At 37.9% G+C, this 25929-nt stretch overlaps 3 protein-coding genes across 5 annotated transcripts; all 3 read left to right on the top strand.

The window, feature by feature from the left end:
* The first annotated feature begins 122 nt into the window (after positions 1 to 122).
* On the top strand, positions 123 to 3066 carry LOC115634657 (putative cyclin-dependent serine/threonine-protein kinase DDB_G0272797/DDB_G0274007). Of its 2 annotated transcripts, none has more exons than XM_030532515.1 (3): positions 123 to 304; positions 967 to 1143; positions 1218 to 3066. In XM_030532515.1, the coding sequence occupies exons 1-3, from the start codon at positions 302 to 304 to the stop codon at positions 2529 to 2531; spliced, it is 1494 nt and encodes a 497-aa protein (XP_030388375.1). In that variant the 5' UTR covers positions 123 to 301; the 3' UTR covers positions 2532 to 3066. The 2 variants fall into 2 exon arrangements, with proteins under 2 accessions (XP_030388375.1, XP_030388377.1); XM_030532517.1 differs by having other exon boundaries at positions 988 to 1143.
* A 356-nt stretch (positions 3067 to 3422) lies between these two features.
* LOC115634656 (sialin) lies at positions 3423 to 7995 on the top strand. Of its 2 annotated transcripts, none has more exons than XM_030532514.1 (7): positions 3423 to 3693; positions 4127 to 4413; positions 5415 to 5660; positions 5723 to 6181; positions 6237 to 6369; positions 7116 to 7285; positions 7424 to 7995. In XM_030532514.1, exons 1-7 carry the CDS (start codon positions 3684 to 3686, stop codon positions 7640 to 7642), a joined length of 1524 nt encoding a protein of 507 aa, XP_030388374.1. In that variant the 5' UTR covers positions 3423 to 3683; the 3' UTR covers positions 7643 to 7995. The 2 variants fall into 2 exon arrangements, with proteins under 2 accessions (XP_030388374.1, XP_030388373.1); XM_030532513.1 differs by having other exon boundaries at positions 3426 to 3693; positions 7116 to 7357.
* A 9583-nt stretch (positions 7996 to 17578) lies between these two features.
* LOC115626286 (serine protease snake) lies at positions 17579 to 20276 on the top strand. Its single transcript, XM_030521614.1, has 3 exons — positions 17579 to 18008; positions 18064 to 18271; positions 18325 to 20276. Exons 1-3 carry the CDS (start codon positions 17594 to 17596, stop codon positions 18944 to 18946), a joined length of 1245 nt encoding a protein of 414 aa, XP_030377474.1. The 5' UTR covers positions 17579 to 17593; the 3' UTR covers positions 18947 to 20276.
* The last annotated feature ends 5653 nt before the right edge of the window (positions 20277 to 25929 follow it).

Raw genomic sequence — 25929 nt, forward strand, 5'->3', positions numbered from 1 at the left:
GCGACGGCACTGACAGTCGTCGGCGACAAAAGCGATGGTTCCAATTGCACGGGTGCGAGTGAGACAGTACGTTGGTGAGACCGTCGTCGGGACGGAACGAAAACAGCGCGCGCGCACACACACATACACTTACAGTCACACAAACAAGCCAGCAGTTGTAGAACCAGCCAGCGACTACCACAATGTTTGTGTAAGGTGAAAATTGTGGAAAAGGCGCTGGATTTTATTGTTTAAAACAAACGAAACCCCAACCATCATCAAAATTACAAGCCAACGGAGAATACTAAAAAAGCTCGAGAAAATGGTAAGCAGCAATTAAATCGTACACAATTGTACACCTTGACAAAAATATCAAAACTGTCGGTCGTTCGGTCGAGTGTACTGAAGAATGTTTGTTTGTGTGCGCAGACTGTCTGTGTGTGTCTATGGGATAAAAATTATAGACACCGCTGCTGCTGATTGCAAAATAAGATGCGTTTCCTATAGGAGGAGGGTCAGGGTTAGCATTAGAGACTCAAAACATTGTGCCAATTCTGGTCAATACAATTTTGCATCAGGAATTCAACATCCACGCACACACTTGCATTTATTACCCATAGATATGAGTGCAGTATGTAGGTACCTCGGATGGGGGACCTAAAAGGGGCAAACTAATAGGTACATATGTATGTATGTACGTATGTATTTCTGTACATAAGTAGGAATGTATGTATGTACTTGTATCTTCACCGGCCAAGTCTATCTTTAAATGCAAGTCCATCTTAACTGATACATATGTTTCTTATGTTTATCTTTAGTGTTCGTGTTCAGTCCAGTCCGCTTGGGGAAAGACTGTGTGCTTGAGATTCTTTCTTAACACTAGGGCCACACAGTTCCAGTTAAAACCATTGCAACTAATATGTATATATTGAAGTAGTTTTGTACGAAGAAATCCACCTTTTGCCTCTTTTCATTCTTAACTTCAAGGTTTTCAATATTTTATTCAAGGATCGAGTGACAAAGCCGCAGAAAAAAATGCTCATCACACTGCTGCGCGAGACCAAGTACATGGAGGGCAAGAAGGAGAAGGAGTGGTACTGGGAGAAAATACAGGCGGCATTGAACACCATCGGACCCAAAAAGACCATCATTCAATGGAAGAAGGTATGCTTACACGTTACTTATGTTTGTATGATTGACATGCTCTACATGCTCTTCCTGGCATGGTCATTTCACAGTGCTGGCGGGACATGCGTTTAACCACGCGTAAAAAACTGGCCGAGCTAAAGCGGTGCCAGTTGTCTGGTGGCTCACCACCGCCAGGTATTGAACTGAACCAGGAGGACAATGACATCATTGATATTGTGGGCACTGAGTACTTCTATGAGGAGATGAACGGCGAGCTGAAGCCGGAGAATTTCATGTCTAGCTTTGACTATGTGCCGGAACACTTTTGTGACGCGATACTCACGGCTGCTGCCGGGCAGCAGCAGCACATGCAGCATCAGAAGGATCAGCAAGCACACGGTCAGCAACCGCACGACCATCACACAAACGATGGCGAGACAAATGATGCGCCAGGCTCCTCTAACGGTGCCTCCTTTCAGGGGCAGGGCGTCGGCCAAATGGGCCAAGGACACAATGGTGCCGAGCATGGCAGTGGCAGCGCAGGTGGCCAATCGCATACTGCTATTCCCCAGCATCCGGCCTTTCATGGCGGTCTACATCCACATTTGCTGCGACGATCGCATGGAAACTCTGCGCTGCAGCGTGAGACGCCATTCGAGGAGAAGTTGTTGCAGTTCATGCAGGATGCCTTTCCGAAAAAGAGTAAGAAGCGCAAGCAACGCGATCCCGATAAACTATTTCTACTGTCGCTCTATGACGAAATCAAGCGCGTGCCCGAGGAGATACGCTTAGACGTGAAGTCCGAACTCATACAGATCTTGAAGAAGTACCAAAAGAAATCGCCAGTGAAGGCGGAAAAGTCATCCACCTCCACATCGTCAGCGTCCAAACAGAGCAGCAGTTCAGCCGCCCATCTGCCACATAGCATGTACCAGCTGCAAAAGAAGTACGAGAAGAACGAGAAGGAACCTTCGCCACAATCCCAGGTGGAACGCGTATCCGCCACAGCCGTGCCGCTTCATGCGCCGCAGCAGATTCCACTTTTCCAGCTGCAGAAAAAGTACGAGGAGAGCGCTGATAAAGTACACCAGCAGCAAAACGAGCAGCGCAAGCATGTGGAGGCGGCGCACCAGCAGCAGCATGCAGCACATCAGCAGCCGCCACCGCCGCCCAACGAACAGCACCTGCACCATCCTCAGATGGCGCACAACATCATGTTCCCGTTGGCGCAGCTGCGTAATGAGCAGCCGCCATCTCAGCAGCATCATGGCCACAATCCGCATCAACAGCAGCAACAGCAGCAGCAGCATCCCCACCAGCAACAGGCCCAGCAGCATCATCCACCGGCGATCTTTGGGACTGCTGCGACCACATCAGCGATGAGCACAGACCGGCCAGCGATGTCGTACGAGAATGTCGGATGAATGTTGAGCCGTCTGTGGGAAGCCACTTGTGGAGCGCGCCCTTCGACGGTGTCCCCCACGACGGCAGACGCTGACAATTGTTAGCCATCGATTAGCCTAGCCAAGCTCAGCCCAGCTTGAATCCAGTGACTTCAATGGCTCCGGGCCAACATTCTTCGCTGGACAGCTATCGTTTAAAACTGTGTGCAAATTTGTTTCAAACATTAGGTTTTATGTCTACTTTATAGTTTCTAGTTTATAGCCATGAAATGATCTTCATGTAAATGCTTTAGGACAGTCCCAATGCCAACAAAACCGAAAACCAAAATTGCGAATTGTAGTTTCGTTTTTGAGAAATCGCAAATGAGTTTTAATGCAATTAAAAGAAAAGAATTTATACTAAAAACAAAAACTTACAAATGTATACAATGGCAAAAAAAAAAAGAAAAAGGATATACCTTTGGACTTAAATCGTGTGAATGAAAGGATGTTGATAATCTTAACTGCGTAGCATTTGCAACAATGTAAACATTAAACTAAATGTCTTTTGGAAAAACCTCGAATTTCTCTCTTGTCTGTCTCTTAATCGTATACTACCATATATTATCGCCTAAGCTTTGTTTGCTCTTGCCGAGTGTGATGTTTGTTTGAGGATTTGGTGTTCTGTTTACTCTGTTTTCGGACACACACAATTGACGTTCTCTGCCGCCTTGCGGTGAGTCGGCAATTGTGGTGATCACCGATCATAAGTGAGAACGCGCTCGCGATGCATATCTCACGCAATAATCGCTGCCATAAAGCTGATGATAGCTGAAGCCCAGACTGTCAGATATACGAGTATGTGCGCTTATCAGTAGCGTTCGTTCAGCGTGCGTGGGCGGCAGGCAGGCAGGCAGACAGCAGCTGTAGAGCTGTCTACTTGTAGATCCCGATTATCATTCTAGTCTGTGAGCCTGCAGCAGCCAGTTGTGGGAAAATTGAGGCGGAAGACAAGTGTTTTTCGTGAATGGTGCACTCTAAAGTACTCGGATAGAGCTACAATGCTCAGCCTGACCTTAACGACTCGTTAATTCCTTAAACAACAAAGAAAAAACCAAAGTTATAAGCCCATGAGCAAGTGAAGAAAAAGTGTGAAAAGCTACAAAATTTCTAGTGTTATTAACATTTTTAAAAATGGCCGAAGGTAATCCTAAAGAGATGTTTCCTTTCCATTACACATTCGTTTAACAATATTATTCAAATTAATCGTCTGTTACTAACTAAATCGTATTCTTTAAATGTCACATTGCATCTTATTGTAACACATGATCTAGTTGAAGACCTCACATGGAACTTAATTAACCACAAATTACCTTCGATGCGACACTATGTATTCATGCTCTGGGTTGCACAATTCTCAATTGTTGTCGGTTTGCATTTCAAGTTTGTACTTTATTTTTATTTTTTTTTATTATTACTATTTCTGCCGGCACGAATTCAAGAGCCATGCTTTGTTAATGCGTTCACATAGGCGTAATATTCTAAAGGTTTCGCATAGAGGATGCGGTTGTGAGTGAAGAGCGTCTCTTTGTTTTAATTAAACTAAAATCTCAAACATAATATTCAATCGTTCGCAGTCGAGGCGCGCACGGTGCTCTGGCATCTGGCATTCATGGGCTTCATTGTGAATTACATGATTCGGATTAATGTGAATATAACCATCGTCGACATGATCGTCGGCAAAGGGAATGCGCCTTCTCCAGTTGTCGCGACAAACCCACCGCACATTGTTTCCGGAAACACTACGGAACGCCTGCTTGTAGTCCCATTAGAGGCAGCGGCAGAATACCAAAATATAACCGGCAATGCGAGTTCACACACCGAAAAATATTCACTGGAAAAACACTTTTTAAATTGGGCAAATGTGAGTTTAATTAATAAATAAAAATATGTATATTATATAGGTTTTGCATACCAAAGGGTATGTAAAAGTAGGAGTACACATTCCAGAGAGTATATTTATTTTACAGACAGACAGACAGACAGACAGGGGTCTGAATGTGTAGCACTTGGAATTTTGTAGACTTTGTCTCCTAATTTCACATTATTAATTTATTATTGCCATTTTTAGATTGGTAAGTTGATTGGAAATCAAATCCAACACGCGAGTAAGTGCTAAGTAAGTGATATATAATCTACAAGACTCATGCATTCAATAAAACATAGGGGTCCCATAAAAGAGGCAATATACATTTTAGAGTTGATTATTTTTAGGGATTTTAGTATGGTTCAGTCAGGTTGAGCGAACGATACACTGCCCCATGAGTGCTGATTTTACAAATTTCCTTTAAATACATAAGATACATAGGTATGGTAATAAGTAAGTAGGCTTGGAAGGAACTGAAGAGATGATCTATTGTTTTAAGCAGGCAACGGACCAAACATAAGTATTATGAGATATCTGAAATGGTTGTTAGCTAATCTTACTATTGTTGATAAAAATATTCCTAGTCTTACAACTTGCTTAGAGGATTAACTGATAAAATATATTAATCACTTAATATGACACTTTTGTGATACATAAAATAAATAAATAATAAGTAGACTTCAAAAACTCTGAAAAGATGATCTATTATTTTAAACATTCAACGGACCAAACATATTATGAGATATCTGAAAAAGTTTTTAGCTGATCTTACTATCGTTGATGAAAAAATTCCTAGTCTTACAACTTGCTTAGAGGATTAACTAATAAAATATATTAATCAATATATTATTATATATCAATATATTATTAATTAAAAGTGTCATATCACTTTTGTTATACTATCTTAAATTGGAAAACTTATCTCTTTGCGTTAGAAATAAGATCAAAATAATTTTGATTTGCTCATAGCTTTGATTTTTGTTGCCTATTATTTTCAGATTGAATATGAAAAGGATGGCTTTCATTGGAATGAATACCAGCAGGGTCTTTTATTGGGCTCATTCTTTTGGGCCCATTGGATTCTACAAATACCCGGCGGCATTTTGGCTCGTAAATATGGAACTAAATTGGTATTTGGATTGGCGAATGCAACCGGAGTTTTCTGTTGTTTCCTTATACCAATCGTGTCGTACTGGAGCTTTGCTGCTTTAATTTGGTTGCGAGTTTTTCAGGGTTTTATAACGGTAGTTCTCATACCCTAATTGAGGATTTTAGAAAATGTCATTTGAAGAATTTCGATTTTCAGGGTCTGGCTTGGCCGGCAATGCATGTTCTAACAGGTAAATGGATACCTCCGAACGAGCGAAGCAAATTCGTAACTGCCTATTTGGGTAGCTCAGTGGGGGTGGCATTATTCTATCCTATATTTGGCTATATAATACATTGGACATCCTGGGAATGGGTGTACCATATTTGTGGCTTTCTCGGCACAGCCTGGTTCATTGCCTGGCAGTACTTTGTGTTCGACAGTCCAGCTGAGCATCCGCGCATCGCCCCCTCAGAGTTACGCTACATCGAGAAGTCGCTGGGAGCCTCCGTACAGACGAACAGCAATCTTGGTCCCACTCCTTGGCGTGCCATTCTCACCTCACGGCCCGTCTGGATGAATGTGATTGCCCAGTGGGGTGGAATTTGGGGCCTATTCACGCTGATGACCCAAGCGCCGACCTACTTCCGCGTCATACATCACTGGAATATTCGAGCAGTAAGGCTGCAGTCCGCCGAACATTTCTATAGTATTAATGACCTTATTTTTTTAGACGGGTTTCCTTTCGGGTCTACCTCATTTGATGCGCATGCTATTTGCCTATGTTTTCTCCATATTTGCGGACTACTTGTTGCGCACGGATCGTATGAGCCGTACAAATGTCCGTAAACTGGCCACAGCTGTCTGTAAGTTCATTACATGATTTTTCAATTTATATATTAGTCGTATTTAGAATGGATGTGTAATTATAATTAGAAATTTCTTTTCCAATGCAGAATATTAGAAATTTATAACCGAAAATTATGACTTCAAGTAGGTAGACGGCCTTTATCTTTGAAATTTCTTTGTATTTAGTCGGTGTTGATACAAGTAGAGGATTTCTGAAGTATTGTTTAAATTAGTCTTCAGATATTTTAAATACGTACTATAATGTCATAGAAAATTCGATTAAAAATGTTATCTTATCATGGTCGATTGCGTCGAAAGCAGCAATAGTTTTGTTTCCCTGCAGTTTTTTGATCAAGACCTCCCAAGAACCTCCTAAGTGGATCAATTATTTGTCAGACATTTTTCATAACTATTCACAGCAATTCACTTGTTCATTATGCGGGTTTAAAAGAAAATTTTATATAAAATTTTATTTAATAGGCTTACTCCCATTATACTATTACGTGGTAGTAGTTTTGTTTCTCTGCAGTTTTTTGTTGAAAACCCCTTAAGAACCCCCTAAGTAGATCAATTATTTGTCAGACATTTCCAATAACTATGCTCAGCACTCCACTTGTTCATTATGCGGGTTTTTAATAAAAAAAAGTTATACAACATTTTATTTAATATGCTTACTCCCATTGTACTATTACTGCTTATAAAAGGATATCATCATATTATTTCTATTTTCTGTTTCTTTTTTAAAAATTGTCACACCTTACAGGTTGCCTCGTTAAGGGCCTCGTAGTGCTAGCATTGGCCTATTTCGGTTATAATGCCACTGCGGCTATTGTGTTGGTCACAATGGCCACGATGTTCCATGGCGCTGTCTCCTCCGGTCCACTCGCCTCTGTCGTGGATCTCTCACCGAACTATGCGGGCATATCGCTGGGGGTAAGTGGCACGATTGGCGGCATGCCAGGCTTCATCTCACCCTATATAGTGGGCCTTCTAACGCTGGGCAACGTGAGTTCCAAATAAATAAGTTCTGATACTCGTACATTAAATGGGATAAATATTTTGTATTTTTAGCAAACGCTTGAAGCTTGGAAAAATGTATTCCTTATAGCCGCTGGAATGCTGATCACCAGTGGCGTGCTCTACGTCCTTTTCGGCGAGTCCACACTGCAGCCTTGGAATAGTAGCAGCTTTGGAAAGGATGGGGGCCTGAAGGAGCTGCAGATATACGAGGAAAAGCAGCCTCTGCAAGTTGAGAAGCAAGTTGAGAAGCGGGAAGCGAAGGATGAATAGGAACGATGGCTGGAAATCGCTTTTTAGAGACACTGCTGTGATTCGCATTTGACGCAACATTTGGGAATGATTTATTGACATAAGTATGAGTATTAGTTGATTAGGGTGCCACTTGTTGCGTTCGTGTCTGGTTGCTGATAAGCGGAAAAACATTTGCTTACGGCTTAGGTGTTAGGCTTTTTTCTAGTTTTAAATTATATTTGCTCGCCATTACCTGGCGAATGTCATGGTTCGTAAAAAATGGAGAGTGAGCTTTGGCACTCTTGATATTGTTTGTTTGGCGAACACTCTGCCTTTAAGTGTGTTGGGAATGATGAATAAAATGCAACCGTATGTTGTAAATAATCAAAATATATGATGTTTAAAAATTTACGAGTGACTGAATGCCAGCCGGCCTCCTTTCCCATTTAATGTGTACGCTAAATTAGTTGAGTCTTTGTTAGAACGAAACCATCGAATTGCTGTACTTGAGTTAATAATTGCAATTTAAATCAAAACTGATTGAACCGGAAAATCGTTTTCTGAAGAAAGTTATAGCTATAAATAAAATCGCTGCTCATGCTCTGCTTGCAGCGCTGCCCGCATCTGTTGTTGTTGTTGCTTATATATACACGTATATAAACACATATACACGTATATAAGACAAGTGATGTAAAAGTAAAACTGTACATAAACATGTCTTCTATGTATGTATTAAATAAATTTTCCTAATTAATTTAATAAATTAATTTAATTTTTTTTTTAAATATTTTAATTTTTTTAGTATTTTTTTAAATTTTTCTTTTTTGTGGAGAGTACAGGCTATTTTAGCGTTCTATCTTGTTTTAAATCAAATTAATGCTTTAATAAGTTATTTGTCTGTTTTTAAAAACTCACAAAAATCAATATAATTTAAAAAATATCATCATTTTGTAAATAAACCTTGCCAAAAAAAAAAAAAAACAGACGGAGAATTTAAGCCCCATTACTACACTCATAAAAAACAATAAATGTATGCTGCCCTTTTGTTTAAATCAAATTTCAGTTAATGCTTTAATATGTTATTTGTTTGTTTTTAAAATCTCATTTAACAACTCACCAAAATCAATATAATTTCAAAAATATCATCATTTTGTAAATAAACGTTCACAACAAAAATAAAAAATACACACAAATTGATAAACTCCTTCTTTTTAAAAAAGTAGCAATGATGTGTAAATAAAAACGAACAAATTCCCACAGATACTTATACATACTTAATGTCCGAATTAATGAATTCGCAGCAAAGTTCCCGAATTCCCACGTTGCCTGAGATATTAACGAACGAATGGCAACCGAATGGAATACTTCGAAAAGGGCAAAGGGTTGCGCTAGAATTGGCAAGATTATGTTTTTGTTATACCTTTTTATTAAGGCATTTTCAAAACAAAAAATTAATTATACAAGCAGCTTTGGAAAGGATGGGGGCCTGAAGGAGCTGCAGATATACGAGGAAAAGCAGCCTCTGCAAGTTGAGAAGCAAGTTGAGAAGCGGGAAGCGAAGGATGAATAGGAACGATGGCTGGAAATCGCTTTTTAGAGACACTGCTGTGATTCGCATTTGACGCAACATTTGGGAATGATTTATTGACATAAGTATGAGTATTAGTTGATTAGGGTGCCACTTGTTGCGTTCGTGTCTGGTTGCTGATAAGCGGAAAAACATTTGCTTACGGCTTAGGTGTTAGGCTTTTTTCTAGTTTTAAATTATATTTGCTCGCCATTACCTGGCGAATGTCATGGTTCGTAAAAAATGGAGAGTGAGCTTTGGCACTCTTGATATTGTTTGTTTGGCGAACACTCTGCCTTTAAGTGTGTTGGGAATGATGAATAAAATGCAACCGTATGTTGTAAATAATCAAAATATATGATGTTTAAAAATTTACGAGTGACTGAATGCCAGCCGGCCTCCTTTCCCATTTAATGTGTACGCTAAATTAGTCGAGTCTTTGTTAGAACGAAACCATCGAATTGCTGTACTTGAGTTAATAATTGCAATTTAAATCAAAACTGATTGAACCGGAAAATCGTTTTCCCTCTGCATTCAGCATCTTTCTCATTACTCATACCACGCGGTGTCCAATTCGCATGCCACGCACAAACTCCCCGCTACTCTAGCCGACCAATCGACCTTTTCTACAACCCACACGTTGTCCCATTTCTCGCACTTGCCCCCCTTTTCTGCCCATGCTGGCGAGTCATCTTATTTTTTCTTGCATTTATTTCATGGGCGTCCATTTCCGATTGCACTCCAGGGAGTCGTAGACATCGCAATGTCTGAGCCTGGTCGGGGCCACTTCACATCAGTTCAGTTCAGTTCAGTTCTGGACTCGGCCGCTCCACTAATCCAGTCAATGTCTCGTCATTTGATCCTTCGTCCTCTGCTCAAAAGTCAAAAATTGATAGAGATTAATTGGTTTCCCGTTACCGAGGCGTTGCGAGCATTCGTAATGGTTGGAAAAATTGAGCCAACGTCATCATCACCCAATAAAGCAAGACAGCTGGATAATGAGATTATTTCACATCAGAGCACTGTGCCACAATTGGCATTCATTCGTATAGCTGCCTACTAGACAGAAAGTGTGCTTTCTGCAACATTAAATAATCTGCACAGTTTTTTTTAAATTTATTTAAATCTGTTTACGGGAGTAGATAAGATTGGGTGGTATTGGCCGGATTTGTCAGATCCGGTTGCGTCCCATTATAATTGAAGAATTATGTGAGATTTTTTGTAAAGTGGTTTCCGGAGCTCATTTTTATAAAGCACCTTCTATGTAACAGAAAAGGTGCTTTGTAGTACAGAACAAGATACATATTTTGATAGTTTGGAGGATTGAAACCCCACTCATAAAGAACAATAAATGTATGCTGGACTTTTTTATATCCTGTACCCAAAGGGTGAAAGGCTATACTAGTTTTGTGCGAATGTATGTAACACACAGAAGGAGGCGTGACAGACCCCACAAAGTATATATTCTTGATCAGGGTGATAAGCCGAGTCGATTTAGCCATGTCCGTATGTTCGTCCGTCCGTCCGTCTGTATGAGCGCAAGGATCTCCGAAGGTACAAGAGCTAGAATTACCAAACTTGGTATCCAGGTTCCCCTAAGCCCTAGGCAGGTCAAGTTTATTTTTTTATTCTGATACACCCCCCCCCCCCCCACTCCACCGCAATTTGTGTTTTTTTTTTGTATAACTTTCGTAATTCTTGGAATTTTGAAGTCAGTCTTAGTAGTTACGTCCAGTTAGTGCTTATGTGTCCGTATGCCAAGTTTCATCATGATAGGTCAATTCTGAAGAAAGTTATAGCTATAAATAAAATCGCTGCTCATGCTCTGCTTGCAGCGCTGCCCGCATCTGTTGTTGTTGTTGCTTATATATACACGTATATAAACACATATACACGTATATAAGACAAGTGATGTAAAAGTAAAACTGTACATAAACATGTCTTCTATGTATGTATTAAATAAATTTTCCTAATTAATTTAATAAATTAATTTAATTTTTTTTTTAAATATTTTAATTTTTTTAGTATTTTTTTAAATTTTTCTTTTTTGTGGAGAGTACAGGCTATTTTAGCGTTCTATCTTGTTTTAAATCAAATTAATGCTTTAATAAGTTATTTGTCTGTTTTTAAAAACTCACAAAAATCAATATAATTTAAAAAATATCATCATTTTGTAAATAAACCTTGCCAAAAAAAAAAAAAAAACAGACGGAGAATTTAAGCCCCATTACTACACTCATAAAAAACAATAAATGTATGCTGCCCTTTTGTTTAAATCAAATTTCAGTTAATGCTTTAATATGTTATTTGTTTGTTTTTAAAATCTCATTTAACAACTCACCAAAATCAATATAATTTCAAAAATATCATCATTTTGTAAATAAACGTTCACAACAAAAATAAAAAATACACACAAATTGATAAACTCCTTCTTTTTAAAAAAGTAGCAATGATGTGTAAATAAAAACGAACAAATTCCCACAGATACTTATACATACTTAATGTCCGAATTAATGAATTCGCAGCAAAGTTCCCGAATTCCCACGTTGCCTGAGATATTAACGAACGAATGGCAACCGAATGGAATACTTCGAAAAGGGCAAAGGGTTGCGCTAGAATTGGCAAGATTATGTTTTTGTTATACCTTTTTATTAAGGCATTTTCAAAACAAAAAATTAATTATACAAGCAGCTTTGGAAAGGATGGGGGCCTGAAGGAGCTGCAGATATACGAGGAAAAGCAGCCTCTGCAAGTTGAGAAGCAAGTTGAGAAGCGGGAAGCGAAGGATGAATAGGAACGATGGCTGGAAATCGCTTTTTAGAGACACTGCTGTGATTCGCATTTGACGCAACATTTGGGAATGATTTATTGACATAAGTATGAGTATTAGTTGATTAGGGTGCCACTTGTTGCGTTCGTGTCTGGTTGCTGATAAGCGGAAAAACATTTGCTTACGGCTTAGGTGTTAGGCTTTTTTCTAGTTTTAAATTATATTTGCTCGCCATTACCTGGCGAATGTCATGGTTCGTAAAAAATGGAGAGTGAGCTTTGGCACTCTTGATATTGTTTGTTTGGCGAACACTCTGCCTTTAAGTGTGTTGGGAATGATGAATAAAATGCAACCGTATGTTGTAAATAATCAAAATATATGATGTTTAAAAATTTACGAGTGACTGAATGCCAGCCGGCCTCCTTTCCCATTTAATGTGTACGCTAAATTAGTCGAGTCTTTGTTAGAACGAAACCATCGAATTGCTGTACTTGAGTTAATAATTGCAATTTAAATCAAAACTGATTGAACCGGAAAATCGTTTTCTGAAGAAAGTTATAGCTATAAATAAAATCGCTGCTCATGCTCTGCTTGCAGCGCTGCCCGCATCTGTTGTTGTTGTTGCTTATATATACACGTATATAAACACATATACACGTATATAAGACAAGTGATGTAAAAGTAAAACTGTACATAAACATGTCTTCTATGTATGTATTAAATAAATTTTCCTAATTAATTTAATAAATTAATTTAATTTTTTTTTTAAATATTTTAATTTTTTTAGTATTTTTTTAAATTTTTCTTTTTTGTGGAGAGTACAGGCTATTTTAGCGTTCTATCTTGTTTTAAATCAAATTAATGCTTTAATAAGTTATTTGTCTGTTTTTAAAAACTCACAAAAATCAATATAATTTAAAAAATATCATCATTTTGTAAATAAACCTTGCCAAAAAAAAAAAAAAAACAGACGGAGAATTTAAGCCCCATTACTACACTCATAAAAAACAATAAATGTATGCTGCCCTTTTGTTTAAATCAAATTTCAGTTAATGCTTTAATATGTTATTTGTTTGTTTTTAAAATCTCATTTAACAACTCACCAAAATCAATATAATTTCAAAAATATCATCATTTTGTAAATAAACGTTCACAACAAAAATAAAAAATACACACAAATTGATAAACTCCTTCTTTTTAAAAAAGTAGCAATGATGTGTAAATAAAAACGAACAAATTCCCACAGATACTTATACATACTTAATGTCCGAATTAATGAATTCGCAGCAAAGTTCCCGAATTCCCACGTTGCCTGAGATATTAACGAACGAATGGCAACCGAATGGAATACTTCGAAAAGGGCAAAGGGTTGCGCTAGAATTGGCAAGATTATGTTTTTGTTATACCTTTTTATTAAGGCATTTTCAAAACAAAAAATTAATTATACAAGTCGTTCAAAACCAATTTGCAATTTTCATCATAAGACAAACTAAGTAAAAATCATCCTACTTGTCCAATACATATATAACACTTATATCTTCTTAAGTTGTTTATGCGCCATTCATAATCTGTAAATATTGAACTGCTGCATTGCTGGCAGCATTCAGTTTATATAAGAAATTATCGTTTATTTAATCGCAATTTCAAATATAACTTGGAAAATCCTTATTGAATGTGAAGTTCCTTTATGGGAATGGCTCCCCTCGCACCATTTTCCATGAATATTTCGCTTGCCATTTGCCTTATCGGCTGGCGCGTGTCTTTTGCAAATTCTTAAGAGACTTAAATGCTGTAAATAACATTTATCTGAATGGCTTTTGAACAGAGGAGAGAGCTAAACAAAAAGCAAGACACTAAACCGAAACACACCTTCAGACTTCACGACTCCATGAATGACAAGTGCGGCAAAAGTCGAGCCACACAGCAACTCAGCAGCATAGGAAAACATTGCAAATACGTATAAAAAATATTTAGCACGGATTTTGAAAATTCCAACAAAGACAGACACTGCCTCGTGCGGGGAGTCAACAATTTATATCCGCGAAAAAAAAGAAATTGTGGGCAGAGGGCATGAAATTCAATCGTAAACAACGCAATCAAAAATTCATTCAAACGAAGCATTAACGCTTATTCCGTTTAGGCGGCATGTCTGGGTGGGTGGGGCTGTGGCACGAGTTGGTGGTGATGGTGATGGTGGTGGTGGTGACGGTGGTGCTTGCTTGTCCCACCGTCTCATTGTCAAAATGCAACAGGGCGGGTGGGTCCAACAGCACTCGGGTGGATGCTCCGCTCAGCGTTCGCTCAAAAGTCAAAAAGCGTGCAGTTCCTGTTTTTGTATGCTCGTTTCTTTTTTTTTTTTTTAATTTTCAATTTTTTCGTGCGTTTTGTGTTTTTACCACTTAGGTACATTTGTTATTTGGCATGCGGTACCTGCCACTTGACGCGGCATATTGGTAATCTCTCTGCTCTGGCAGGCCATAAACAGTTACCAGGAGTCGTCGAGGCTTACGGATCGGAGCATGTGTGCCTGCACGTCGCCTCATAATTTTCTATACAAACGCCATGTTAAATGGAACCACGAAAAGCCGCGAATAAATTTTTCTTCTGTGGCAACGGATGTACGACTTTGGAAGGACTGGGATGGGTGGTGATGGGAAGGGGGAGGGGAGGGGTGCATCACATACGCGTACCTGTTTGCATAAACATGTGGAAAGGACACGAGTACGGTTTGTAGTATTAGTATCTCCGGCAATAAATTTAATTTGCACAGAGAAAACAACGCAAATCCATTTTTTATGTCATAAATTCCCTCGCTCCCAAGTGGGTGCACGGCTCGGATTAATGGATGTGCGAACATGCTTCTGGAGTTACACGGATAAGTACGAAGCTACCTTCTATATACACCATATAATACAAAGCCTACTTGAATATAATATAAATGCCGTTCTAATGAGTTTATTGCCTCAAAAATTGAAATTTAAAATTACATATGAAAATAAAAAGAATCTACATTTATAATTCGAATGCCGGATTTACTAAAAGTGAAATGGCCAGTAAAGCTTTTGAAATTTTAACGATGTTTGATACTCGGTACATAAATCCCTAGCCAGATATTCAAAATTTTCAAATGTTAGTTTATGGGCTTACAAATTAAAAATTCGAATGCCGATTTTACAAAAAGTGGAGTGACCAATAAAGCTTTTTCGATTTTATTGATGTTTGCTACTCGGTAAATTCCTAGCCAGATATTCAAAATTTACAAATGTTAGTTTCCAAATAGTCGCTAAGCGCTGTCTCGGAACACAAATCTTAATATTTTTTTTTCAAAATGCTAATGGGAGAAACTATTTAATTGTAAAATTAAGAAATCCCAGTATGCTTTGAAGGTTTTCCCGATTTTGGAATTTTTGTGGAAGTCTGCATTGCGCATACTTGTAGTCATGTGATTAATATTTTAATAAATTTACAAAACCCATTGTTGCCAGCAACAACAAAGACTGTTTGAAATGAGCAGCCACTGTTCAAAAAAACGTTCACTTAAGAATATTGTCGCAAATGCACTTCAAGAAAATATCAGGCATTCCTTTAAAGTTATGGAACTATTAATGATTTGTCATCCTTTTTTCTTCTTAGAGCGAAATAAATTTAAAATTTACTCAATCTTTAGGGGATTTACTTCTGAAATTCAAACATGGCCTTATAATAATAATAATAGAATTGATGAGCAATTTTTTGTGAATAACTAAAATGTGAATAATAGCGCTTGGAAATTTTACAACATACATATATAGTATATATTTTTATTTATTTATTTATTTCATAGACAAACAATGCTGTCGATGTAAAAGAAAAAAAAAATCAATACAATAGAGAACTTAAACTAAATAAAACTAAAGAAAACAAAAATTGAAATTAAATTAATTAAAAAACAAGATAGAACGCTACAGTCGAGCAAGCCCGACAGTAAAATAGCCTGTACTCTCCACAAAAAAGAAAAATTAAAAAAAAAAAAATTAAAAAAAAAAATTTTTAAAAAAATTAAATTATTAATAAAAATGAATGAATGAATTAATTAATTAAATTAAATGAGAATACATGTTTATGTTCAGTTTTAACAGCATACATTTACATCACGTACCTATGCGTGTTTATATGCGTGTATGTATGCAGCACAAAGTTCAACCAAAGCAGCAACAACAACAACAGCTGCGGGCAGCGCTGCCGACAGAGGCAGCGCATGAGCAGCGATTTTACTTATGGCTATAACTTTCTTCAGAATTGACCTATCATGATGAAATTTGGCATACGGACACATTAGTACTAACTGGATGTACCTACCAAAATTGATTTCAAAATTCCGAGAATTACGGAAGTTATAAGAAAAAACACGAATTGCGGGGGAGTGGGGGGGTGCATCGAAAAAAAACTCAAACTCGTACTTTCTCGGCCTTAGGAGAATATGAAAACCAAGTTTGGTTATTCTAGCTCTTATACTTTCTGAGATCCTTGCGTTCATACGGACAGACAGACGGACTCGGCTTCTCATCCTGATCAATAATATATATACTTTGTGGGGTCTGCCACGCCTCCTTCTGTGTGTTACATACATGCGCACAAAACTAGTATAGCCTTTCACCCTTTGGGTACAGGCTATAAAAATTAGAAAAAGCCTTATAACCTGAATTCTTTATTGTTAATTAATTATAGAAGGACACAAATTGATGAGCAATTTATTTATTTCATCGACAAACAATGCTGCCGATGTAAAAGAAAAAATACAATAGAGAACTTAAACTAAATAAAAATAAAGAAACAAAAAAGAAAAAAAAATTAAAATTAAATGAATAAAAAATTTTAAAATTAATTAAAAATTTTATTTAGTTTCTTTCTTAGCTTATGTTGATATATGTATTGTTATTATATTTATACTATTTATCCTTAAAATCGATCTGAGTTGGATTTGTTTTTTCATTGATCATATGCATAAGTTATTTTTTAAATGCATCGATTAAATAATTAATCAATATTTTAATTTTTTGGCCCCCCCATTGGTAAAACCTGCCTACGTCCTTGATTATTATTATTTGCTTTTTAAACTAAATTAAATTGAATAAGTTTTCTAAGTTTAGATTGGATCGTACTAATTATTATGTATAGAGTTATCGGACATACTCATAAAATCAGAGTTTTGTTCCTATTTGCTATTATTACCAATTAATGATTGCGTTAATTATTGTTTGAACGACCTAGTGTTATTGGTAGACAACTAACATTGGCCAACTACTAAGAGACATTTATTAGTATTTTAATTTTGATATATTTTCCAGAGTTTTCAAATATGCCGAAACCTTTAAATCAATTATAGGCAGAATTTGAAAAAATATTTAAAAAGTTAGCATTTTTAACAGTTTTTCAATTAATGGAGATATATTGTAAATAGATTTAACAAGCAACATTAATGAAGTGAGCAACGTTTTGGACAAATATTTTTCATCTTGTATAAAATGTAAAATCTTGCTTTCACATTTTTAAGGAAAGTTGTTTTAAATTCGTGGCATATTTTTGTTGAGTGTATTAATTGTAGTTCGAGTCGAGAACACGCGTCGGCTTTGTAAGCGGCACTCATTGAATTAAAATCCCGCACACATAACTAATGGATCCGCGTCGTCTTATCAATCGACGCTCCCGCTCGTGGTCTTTCCCACTCTCGGATTCCCGGACTTACCTCACAATTGGAAACGCACTCACTGATCATGACTATATCACTACTATAGCGCTCGCTCAGTTTCGTTTCGGTTGTGAAGCAATGAACTCACTTCATAGGACTCTGTTGCTCTGCGGTTTATCTGTGTTGGTTGTCGAATCTGTTACTGAATATTGCGATAATGGCACTGGGAAGTGTGCGAGCTTGACGTCGGCGGATTGTCCGGTGATATTTTATAACTGGCATTTAATCGGGGACAGGGTTAAGTATTGTGATGAGTCCCGCGACATTGTTTGCTGTCCTCTACCCAAACATTCACAGAACCAATTGAGTGTTTCAACAGCGAATCGAATATCTGCGAGAGGTTAGCACAACATTCCACTAGCGGAAAAGCTCTAACTATCCTTCTATTATGCCAGAATGTCGGCGATATAGCGAAATTTGGAGGACTTGTGCTTCAACACCCTTCATTGTAAACGGCACCAAGGCTGCACCAAAAGAGTATCCTTTCATGGCCTTAATAGGCACCCGGAATAGAAATAGCTCCAACATTAGGTGGGACTGTGGTGGCACTTTAATACACCCCAAGTATATTCTTACAGCAGCGCATTGTCTGGAATCCACAGAGTAAGTGAATTGGTGAATCTTATCAATATTATGTCCAAATGTCTCGATTGCAGAACAAAATCCGAACGCTTAGATCCCGCTTTCGATTCCCCGAAATTTGTGGTACGATTGGGAGAGCTCGACTATAGCAGCACTATAGATGATGCGCGACCAGAAGACTTTGAAATTGTTAATTATGTGGTGCATCCTTCCTACAACGATGGCGAGGATGGCGCCCCTCTCAATGATATTGCCCTGATCGAGCTGAATAGAAGAGTTACCTTTTCTGAATATATTGCGCCAGCCTGTTTATCTTCGAGTCCAGGAAATGAGCATCAGCAGCTGACAGCAGTCGGTTGGGGACATACCAGATATGCGGGCACCCCATCAACCCACCTTCGAAGAGTGACCCTGGAACGATTTAGTGATGAGCAGTGTCATGAGCGGGTTAGCCAGACTATAGAGCCTCGCACACAATTCTGCGCCGGATCGCGCACAAGCAGTGCAGATACTTGCAACGGCGACTCTGGTGGACCTATATTCGTGCAGCATCCAGAATTTAATTGCCTCAAGCAGATAATTGGCATTACTTCGTATGGGCAGGTGTGTGGAACCCGTAATGTGCCAAGTGTGTATACAAAAATATACCTCTACATCGACTGGATTGAGAATGTTGTGTGGGGAACTGAGAAGTGAAGCCGTTTCGATTGTGATTTAAATCCTGTCTTCAATACTCTAGTAAGCTAGCCTGTAAGCTTCACTAAACCATAACTTTTTCATTAACATCCAATATTCAGATACGATCTTTAAGTTGCACATCCTATGTGCAAGCCAGACAGCTTTCTTGTTGTTTCCACTCCCAGGTGGCACCGGAAACTTGTTTCTGACCCAAAAGCCAATGCTCAGTCACTCAATCATAACAATTATTAATTATGTGTGCGGTTGCGGCTTCCCCCTCCCCCCCTCCTCAGCACTCTGCACTCTGAACCTTCGGGCTAATTTATTTAGTTTTGCAGCGTAAAATAAACTTTGCCATTCGCAAAGTTCTTGCGTGCGAGCTGGGAGGGTGAAGTTTGTTCTGTTTGTATTTCGCGGACCAGAACTTTCCATACACTATAGTGCTCTACTACATGCATGGGCATAGGCAGGATTTAGTCCAGGGGGGAACACATTTGTTTGGCCGATCTTTTTCTATCAAATTATTTGCACTACCCAGAAAACACACGAAAAAAATGGAAAAATAGGGAAAAATGAAATTCAAAATAATGAAAATGTCTTCATCTAAAGATTTCAAATGCAATAAAATTAAAAAAAAAATTGCTAAAAATAAGAAGATTTGTGATCGTGGAACTGATATGAAGTCGAGAGTGTAAAAACATTTGAAATTTTGTTTTCTTACATAAATGATCAATTTTTATATCAATATATATATATGAAATCTAGATGAATAATAATGGCGGCGGAACTGCTCTCAGTTTGAAAACAATTTATAGTACTTGTATCATTTATTTTCTAAAAAGAATTCGTATGCTTCTCAGTTGAATAGAATTCTTTTGCAAGCCCACCTGGAATGGGAGTCATATCTGGGGTCGGGGCAGTTATCAAAAGGAAGTTATGGCAGATAAAGAAATCTAAAATCATTTTGTTTCGACAGTTCAGAACTGAAACTGTATTTTCTTAAAAACCCACATTAAATATTATTAATATTATTCGTTCTTAAATCTATTTTTGTTGAATACATTTATATTTATTTATTAATAGTACATAAAGATTGTTTGTTTCATATGTAGTTAAGTCTGATATTATTTTATTATAAGTATGAAAAGAACCATTTTTAAATTAGTCGCATTAATATATATAGTAATGCCTCAGGTTTTGATGAAATCAGCGAACTGGTGGCCGCAAAAACAACTTCTTGCTCCGTTTGTCCCGTTGCCCAAAATCAACCTTAGCACCAAATATAGGCCTAGTTAAGAGTTATAAGTTAAACCTATTAACACAATAAAAATTCGTTTTCATGCCCATATATATATAGGTATATATTCTCAACATTATATATTCACAGCAATCTAGCTGATCAATTAAGCGTAGCCATAAAATGGATGTCTTTTTTTTCGTGATTTTTGCGGCACAAATTTAAATTTGTCTGCAACATTTTTGTTCCGTTTAGAATGAAGGGGATGGGGGGCAGCTGCCCGCTTTGCATCCCCTCGCTACGGCCATGACTATATGTAGTATGTGCACTCATTTGCAGCATACAAGCTATAGTTTTAGTTTGACTTGATCTCGATTTATTGACATAACATAAAGCACACACTGCCAATGACATTACCTGCGGCATTTCGCAAAGATTATGCTTCTACCCTCAAAGGTGGGGCTGAATATTTTACTGGATTTGGCGAAAATACAAAAGCCACTTTACAAATGCGCCTGGATGTGCCAAATTAAAGTTGTCATATTAACTAAATGGACGTTGGCATTCATTCCCTTTACATCGCAGCCACAGCCACAACCACAACACAAATACTGTGGGGCTTGGGGGGGGGGGGGGGGTTGGGGGTTGTCGCTTAAAAGCATCGCTCCTCGTTTTAATCTTGAAGAAATAACTTTGGCGTCGGCGATGATAAATCATAAACAGCCCCAAAGCCAGACCGAGGCCCATTCAAAGGAAGATGCTGAGTGCAGGACAGAAAGACTCAGACAGTCAGGCAGGCAGCAGGATATGCCAAGGCATACGGACGTGGTCTGTGGCTGGCATGCCGACGGACTTGGAAAGCAACAATATGTGAATATGTTATTTGTTTTGGGAATTGTGAAAATCTCAACAGGTCCCCGCACTTTGCATATTATTTTTAATACTCGTACGCAGCAAGTCGTGCGCATTCAGCCGTCTCACATTTTGGGTCAGCCAATTTCATCGTCCTGTTCTAAGAGGCCGCCCATAAGCAAATGAAGGCACATTTCACATATTTGCCAACACACTCGAGAGGGCAATATTTGGTAACACGCATTCATCCATCATCTCCATAAATATTTGTAAACATAAATGCGAGTTCAGTTTTCCTCAAAAAAAAAAAAAAACCTTGATTATTAGGGGATAATTATTTCGTCGCCAGCATGTTTGCAAATACTTAGTACCATATGTAATAGCCAATGGGCTGTAGGAAAGCGGGGGAAGTCAATTTTTTCCAATTCCGCTTGCATTTTCTTCACCTTTGATTATGTCTAATCAACTGTCTGTCTTTCTGTCCGTCTGCCTGTATGAACGCAAGGATCTCAGAAACATAAGAGCTAGAATAACCAAGGTTCGTATGTAGACTCCTCTAAGCCCGAGAAAAGGCAAGTTTGTTTATTTCTTTCGATACACCCTCCCACTCCGCCTCTATTCGCGATTTTCTCTAACTCACCCAATTCTTGGAATTTTTTTAAAACTTGGTAGTCACATCCAGTTAGTGATTATGTGTTCGTATATTAATTTTAATTATGATAGATCAATTAGAAAGAAAGTGGTAGCCATAAATATAATATCTGCCCAAGCTCTGCAGCTGTTGTTGTTGTTGACATAATTCTGTACTTCACACATATGTTTCCACTAATGTATTATTATACCCTGTACCCAAAGGGTACAAGGGTATATTAGTTTTGTGCGAGTGCACATGGAACACACAGAAGGAGGCTTGGTAGACCCCACAAAGTATATATATTCTTGATCAGCATGACAAGCCGAGTCGATATAGCCATGTCCGTCTGTCCGTCTGTCCGTCTGTCCGTCTGTCTGTCTGTCTGTCTGTCTGTATGAACGCAAGGATCTCCGAAAGTATAAGAGCTAGAATAACCAAACTTGGTATACAGATTCTCCTGAGACCGAGAAAGGACGAGTTTGTTCATTTTTTCTGATCCACCCCCCCACTCCCCCCCTATTAACGATTTTCTATAACTCCCGTAATTCTTGGAATTTTGAACTGAAATTTGGTAGACACATCCAGTTAGTAATTGTATATCCGTATACCAAGTTTCATTATGATAGAATGATTGGAAAGAAAGTTATAGCCATATAACCAGGCCCAATGCACACATACATACATATGTACAGTACACAAACACGCATAAGGCACGATTCTGATGTAAATGTAAATGTATCTATGCATGCATGGAATATTTAGTTAATTAATTAAATTAATTTAGTTAATTAATTAAATTAAATTAATTAATTAAATTAAATTAATTAATTAATTTAATTAAATTAATTAAATTACTTTTTTGTGGGGTGGTACAGGGTATTTAAGAGTTGAGCCTGCTCGACTTTAGCATTCCTTTCTTGTTTTAAATTAAAAAATTTAAAATCCACAATTTTTTTTTATTTTTTGGAGGGTTTACAGGGTATTTGAGAGTGAGCCCGCTCGACTCTAGCATTCCTTTCTTGCTTTTTTTATACTCTGTACATGAAATGTACAAGAGTATATTAGGTTTGCGGGAGCTGAAAAATGTAACAGGCAGAAGGAGGCGTGGCAGACCCCACAAAGTATATATATTCTTGATCAGCATGACGAGACGAGTCGATCTAGCCCTGTCTGTCTGTCTGTCCGTCTGTCCGTCCGTATGAACACCTGGATCTCAGAGACTATAAGAGATAGAGACACCAAATTTTGCACAAAGATGCGTTATGTGTGTATTCTATACGAGTTTGTTTTATTTTTTTGATTTTCCCCCCCACTTCCCCCCTATGGGGGTTTTCCCGATTTTCCATTCGTATAATCGCCTATATCTCGGAGACTATAAGACCTAGGAACACCAAATTTTAGTCCCAGATGCCTTATGTGAATACGCAGAAAATGTATATTTTGGAATTCCCCTCCCTCCCCCCTCTACCCCGCAAATCGTAACTCCCGTAATTCTTGGAATTTCGAACTGAAATTTTGGAAATACCCCCAGTTGGTTATTATGTGTCCGTATGCCAAATTTCATTATGAAAGACCGATTTAACAAGAAGTTATAGCCATAAATATATTTGCTGATGCAGCGCTGCTGCAGCGCTGCTCAAGCGCTGCCCGCGGCTGTTGTTGATGTTGCTGTTTGGTTGACTGCGAAAATGCTTACACAGACACGAATTGATGCGCATAGGCATACATACACTCACACAGACGCAATTGTTATGTAAATGTGCAATTATACACCCTTTACGTGAGTTCGAATACCGAGAGAGGTAAAATCGATCAAATTTTTTTTTTTATTTTCTTAATTTTTTTATTTTCTATAATTATTGTAAACATATGTACAGAGTATTTCAAAGTCGGGACACCCGACTTTAGCTTTTTTACTTGTTTTATTATTTAAATCATGCTTATGTGATGATTGTACCGCCGTTTTTCGAGCCGAAACAAACTCACATTTTGGGATTGCTGCTAGCTATTTTTTTAAAAACAAATTAAATGGAAAGTTAAATTTATTTCGATTTATTGTTTTTTTAAGTCTTATTTTTTTGCAGCACTTTCTGCCAGCGGTCATCAGCCTCCAGCCTCCTTAACCTGTTTTTAAGTCATTTATTTCCGAAGTAAGTTTTTTAAAAACTTGATAAGGATAATAAACCTTAATGACGAATTACTGTGAAGTATGGTATAATTGATTTACTGGGATAATAATATGTTAAGGTAACTAAAATATAAGATATTTATCACCTTTTATTACTTTATAATTCCTTTTTCGAATCCTTCTGCTATTTTATTTATTTGAATACTATTTTTATCAAGCAATGGTATTTAATAGGTAAAAGGGAAGGGGAGGATGTTCCAAACATCATTCAGTTGTACCTTTTATTTGGAGGAGCTATTTCCATTAATATCGCAAGCAACTTTGATTTAATTGTGACCATCTAATTTAATATTATTACCATAGTTAACTTATCTATGTATATATATCAAACTGCTGGTAATAACTTATTGGGATACAAAATAATGCTGAGCTCCACTAAATGAATACCACTTCCTTTTTTTTTAATCATTTTTTGTAAGAGTTTTCTCAAATGTAGTTGATGTAATTGGCAATCAATTAGTTGATAAATAAGGAGGTGCTCTCACATAATATATTAAAAATACACGAGTTTTTATATTGAACTAATAAGTATGTGAATAACGACAATATGTGCGAAGGAAATCTTCATTGTTTAAACAAAATTGTAAAAACCTGTTGCGGTTTCGAGGCATTCAAATTTCATTGGAGAAATTGACTTGTTCTGTGAAAACCGGAAAACCTGAACAATAAATCCCTCTCAATTGCACTTGCTATTGAAAACTTGAATGTCTTATTGAGGTATTTTATCACTTCTGTTTCTTAGAAGCTCACGATTAGGGCACGACTGGTTTATCAATCGCCACGTATCGTGCAGGCTTTATAAATATTTTAGCTGGAGTCCATTAGAATTGTTTCATACTGTTCTGGTCACTTAGAGAGAACCATATAAATGATGTTGGATTGTGCAATGAAAATGCTTCTAATGCGGTCGATGCATTATTCATGAGGTGCATGCAAACTGAGTTAGGGAACGTGAGTTCGATTGAACCGCCTTCCCAGAGCAAAGGACAAGCATGGATATGCATCTGCCGGTTTGTTTGCTTGTTCATCCGTCCTTGTTGTTCTGTTCCTGCTGTCAATGCTAGTTACTCAACCACATTCGAATAGACACACATACATATACAGGTATGTATGTGGGGCAAGGAAATAAGGAACCATGTTCAATGCCTGCACACATCCTGTTCGTGTTAAACTTACCTGTGCCTTATGCACAAGTTCAATTCCCCCGATAAACATTCATTCTGATTATGCACACATAGCCATAAATACATATAGAATTCGTACATACGAGTGGATATGAATAACACATTCTGCATATTCAAAGGCACTCGGAAGATGCCACTAGTACGAAACTCGAAACGAAACTCAAACTCAAAGGGCCGCAGCATTAAGAGCCAAAGGGGAAGATTCAATTAACCGCCTTACAAGGCCCACAATTCAAATGTCGATGGCACATTTTGGCTTTATTAAATTATCATTCGATTAGGCCATTATGTTTCCGATTGTGTTGGGATTGGGATTGGGGGCTGTCGCATGCCAATTGGAAAGCGAGCGTTTCGCTCCTGTTCCTCTCCTTCTAATGGCCCATCCACCGGAAGTTGAACGATACTTTGCCAGGGGCTAGGGTTGTTTCTAACTTTGCGAACAAAACTCAAGAAACCCTTTATGCCAAGTTTAAGTGCATTCACCGCCCCTCACAGCGACCCCGGCATGTGTGCTTTAAAATTTGCTAGCAGCAGGTTTTTATGTTGCCGGCTCTGGAGCCATCTCGTGCTGAAAGTATCCGAAGTGCAAATATGAAATATATGCGCAACTTGCCATTAAGTGTTACGGTTATGATCTCACGTACTGCCATTTTGGGAATTTTAAATATGAAAACTGCTTAAATTGTCCTCAAAATGGATATTAAAACGTGCATATTCGCAAACACAAGCCCCGCCAGCCAGCTTGGCCTACGCCTTCAATGCGACTACATACGAGGAGTTGGCCAAGTGGAGTTGGTATTCAAATTTTTTCTGTACAACAGGTAGATATTAAATGGATTTTAAATGAATGTTTATGAACACAACTCAAAAGCAACTAAGTTGGAGCCTAGAACAAAATTTAGGACA

The sequence above is a fragment of the Scaptodrosophila lebanonensis genome, unplaced genomic scaffold (assembly GCF_003285725.1).
Source record: "Scaptodrosophila lebanonensis strain 11010-0011.00,11010-0021.00 unplaced genomic scaffold, SlebRS2 tig00000001-arrow-pilon, whole genome shotgun sequence".
Taxonomy (NCBI): domain Eukaryota; kingdom Metazoa; phylum Arthropoda; class Insecta; order Diptera; family Drosophilidae; genus Scaptodrosophila; species Scaptodrosophila lebanonensis.

Excerpts from the sequence above, each read along its gene's own strand:
- LOC115634657 (XM_030532515.1), top strand. Across the intron at positions 1,144-1,217 it reads CCATCATTCAATGGAAGAAG|TGCTGGCGGGACATGCGTTT; the intron begins GTATGCTTACAC and ends GTCATTTCACAG.
- LOC115634656 (XM_030532513.1), top strand. Across the intron at positions 4,414-5,414 it reads ACTTTTTAAATTGGGCAAAT|ATTGAATATGAAAAGGATGG; the intron begins GTGAGTTTAATT and ends TATTATTTTCAG. Across the intron at positions 5,661-5,722 it reads TTTTTCAGGGTTTTATAACG|GGTCTGGCTTGGCCGGCAAT; the intron begins GTAGTTCTCATA and ends TTCGATTTTCAG.
- LOC115626286 (XM_030521614.1), top strand. The coding sequence starts at position 17,594 with ATGGATCCGCGTCGTCTTATCAATCGACGCTCCCGCTCGTGGTCTTTC. Across the intron at positions 18,009-18,063 it reads GAATCGAATATCTGCGAGAG|AATGTCGGCGATATAGCGAA; the intron begins GTTAGCACAACA and ends CTATTATGCCAG. Across the intron at positions 18,272-18,324 it reads CATTGTCTGGAATCCACAGA|AACAAAATCCGAACGCTTAG; the intron begins GTAAGTGAATTG and ends TCTCGATTGCAG.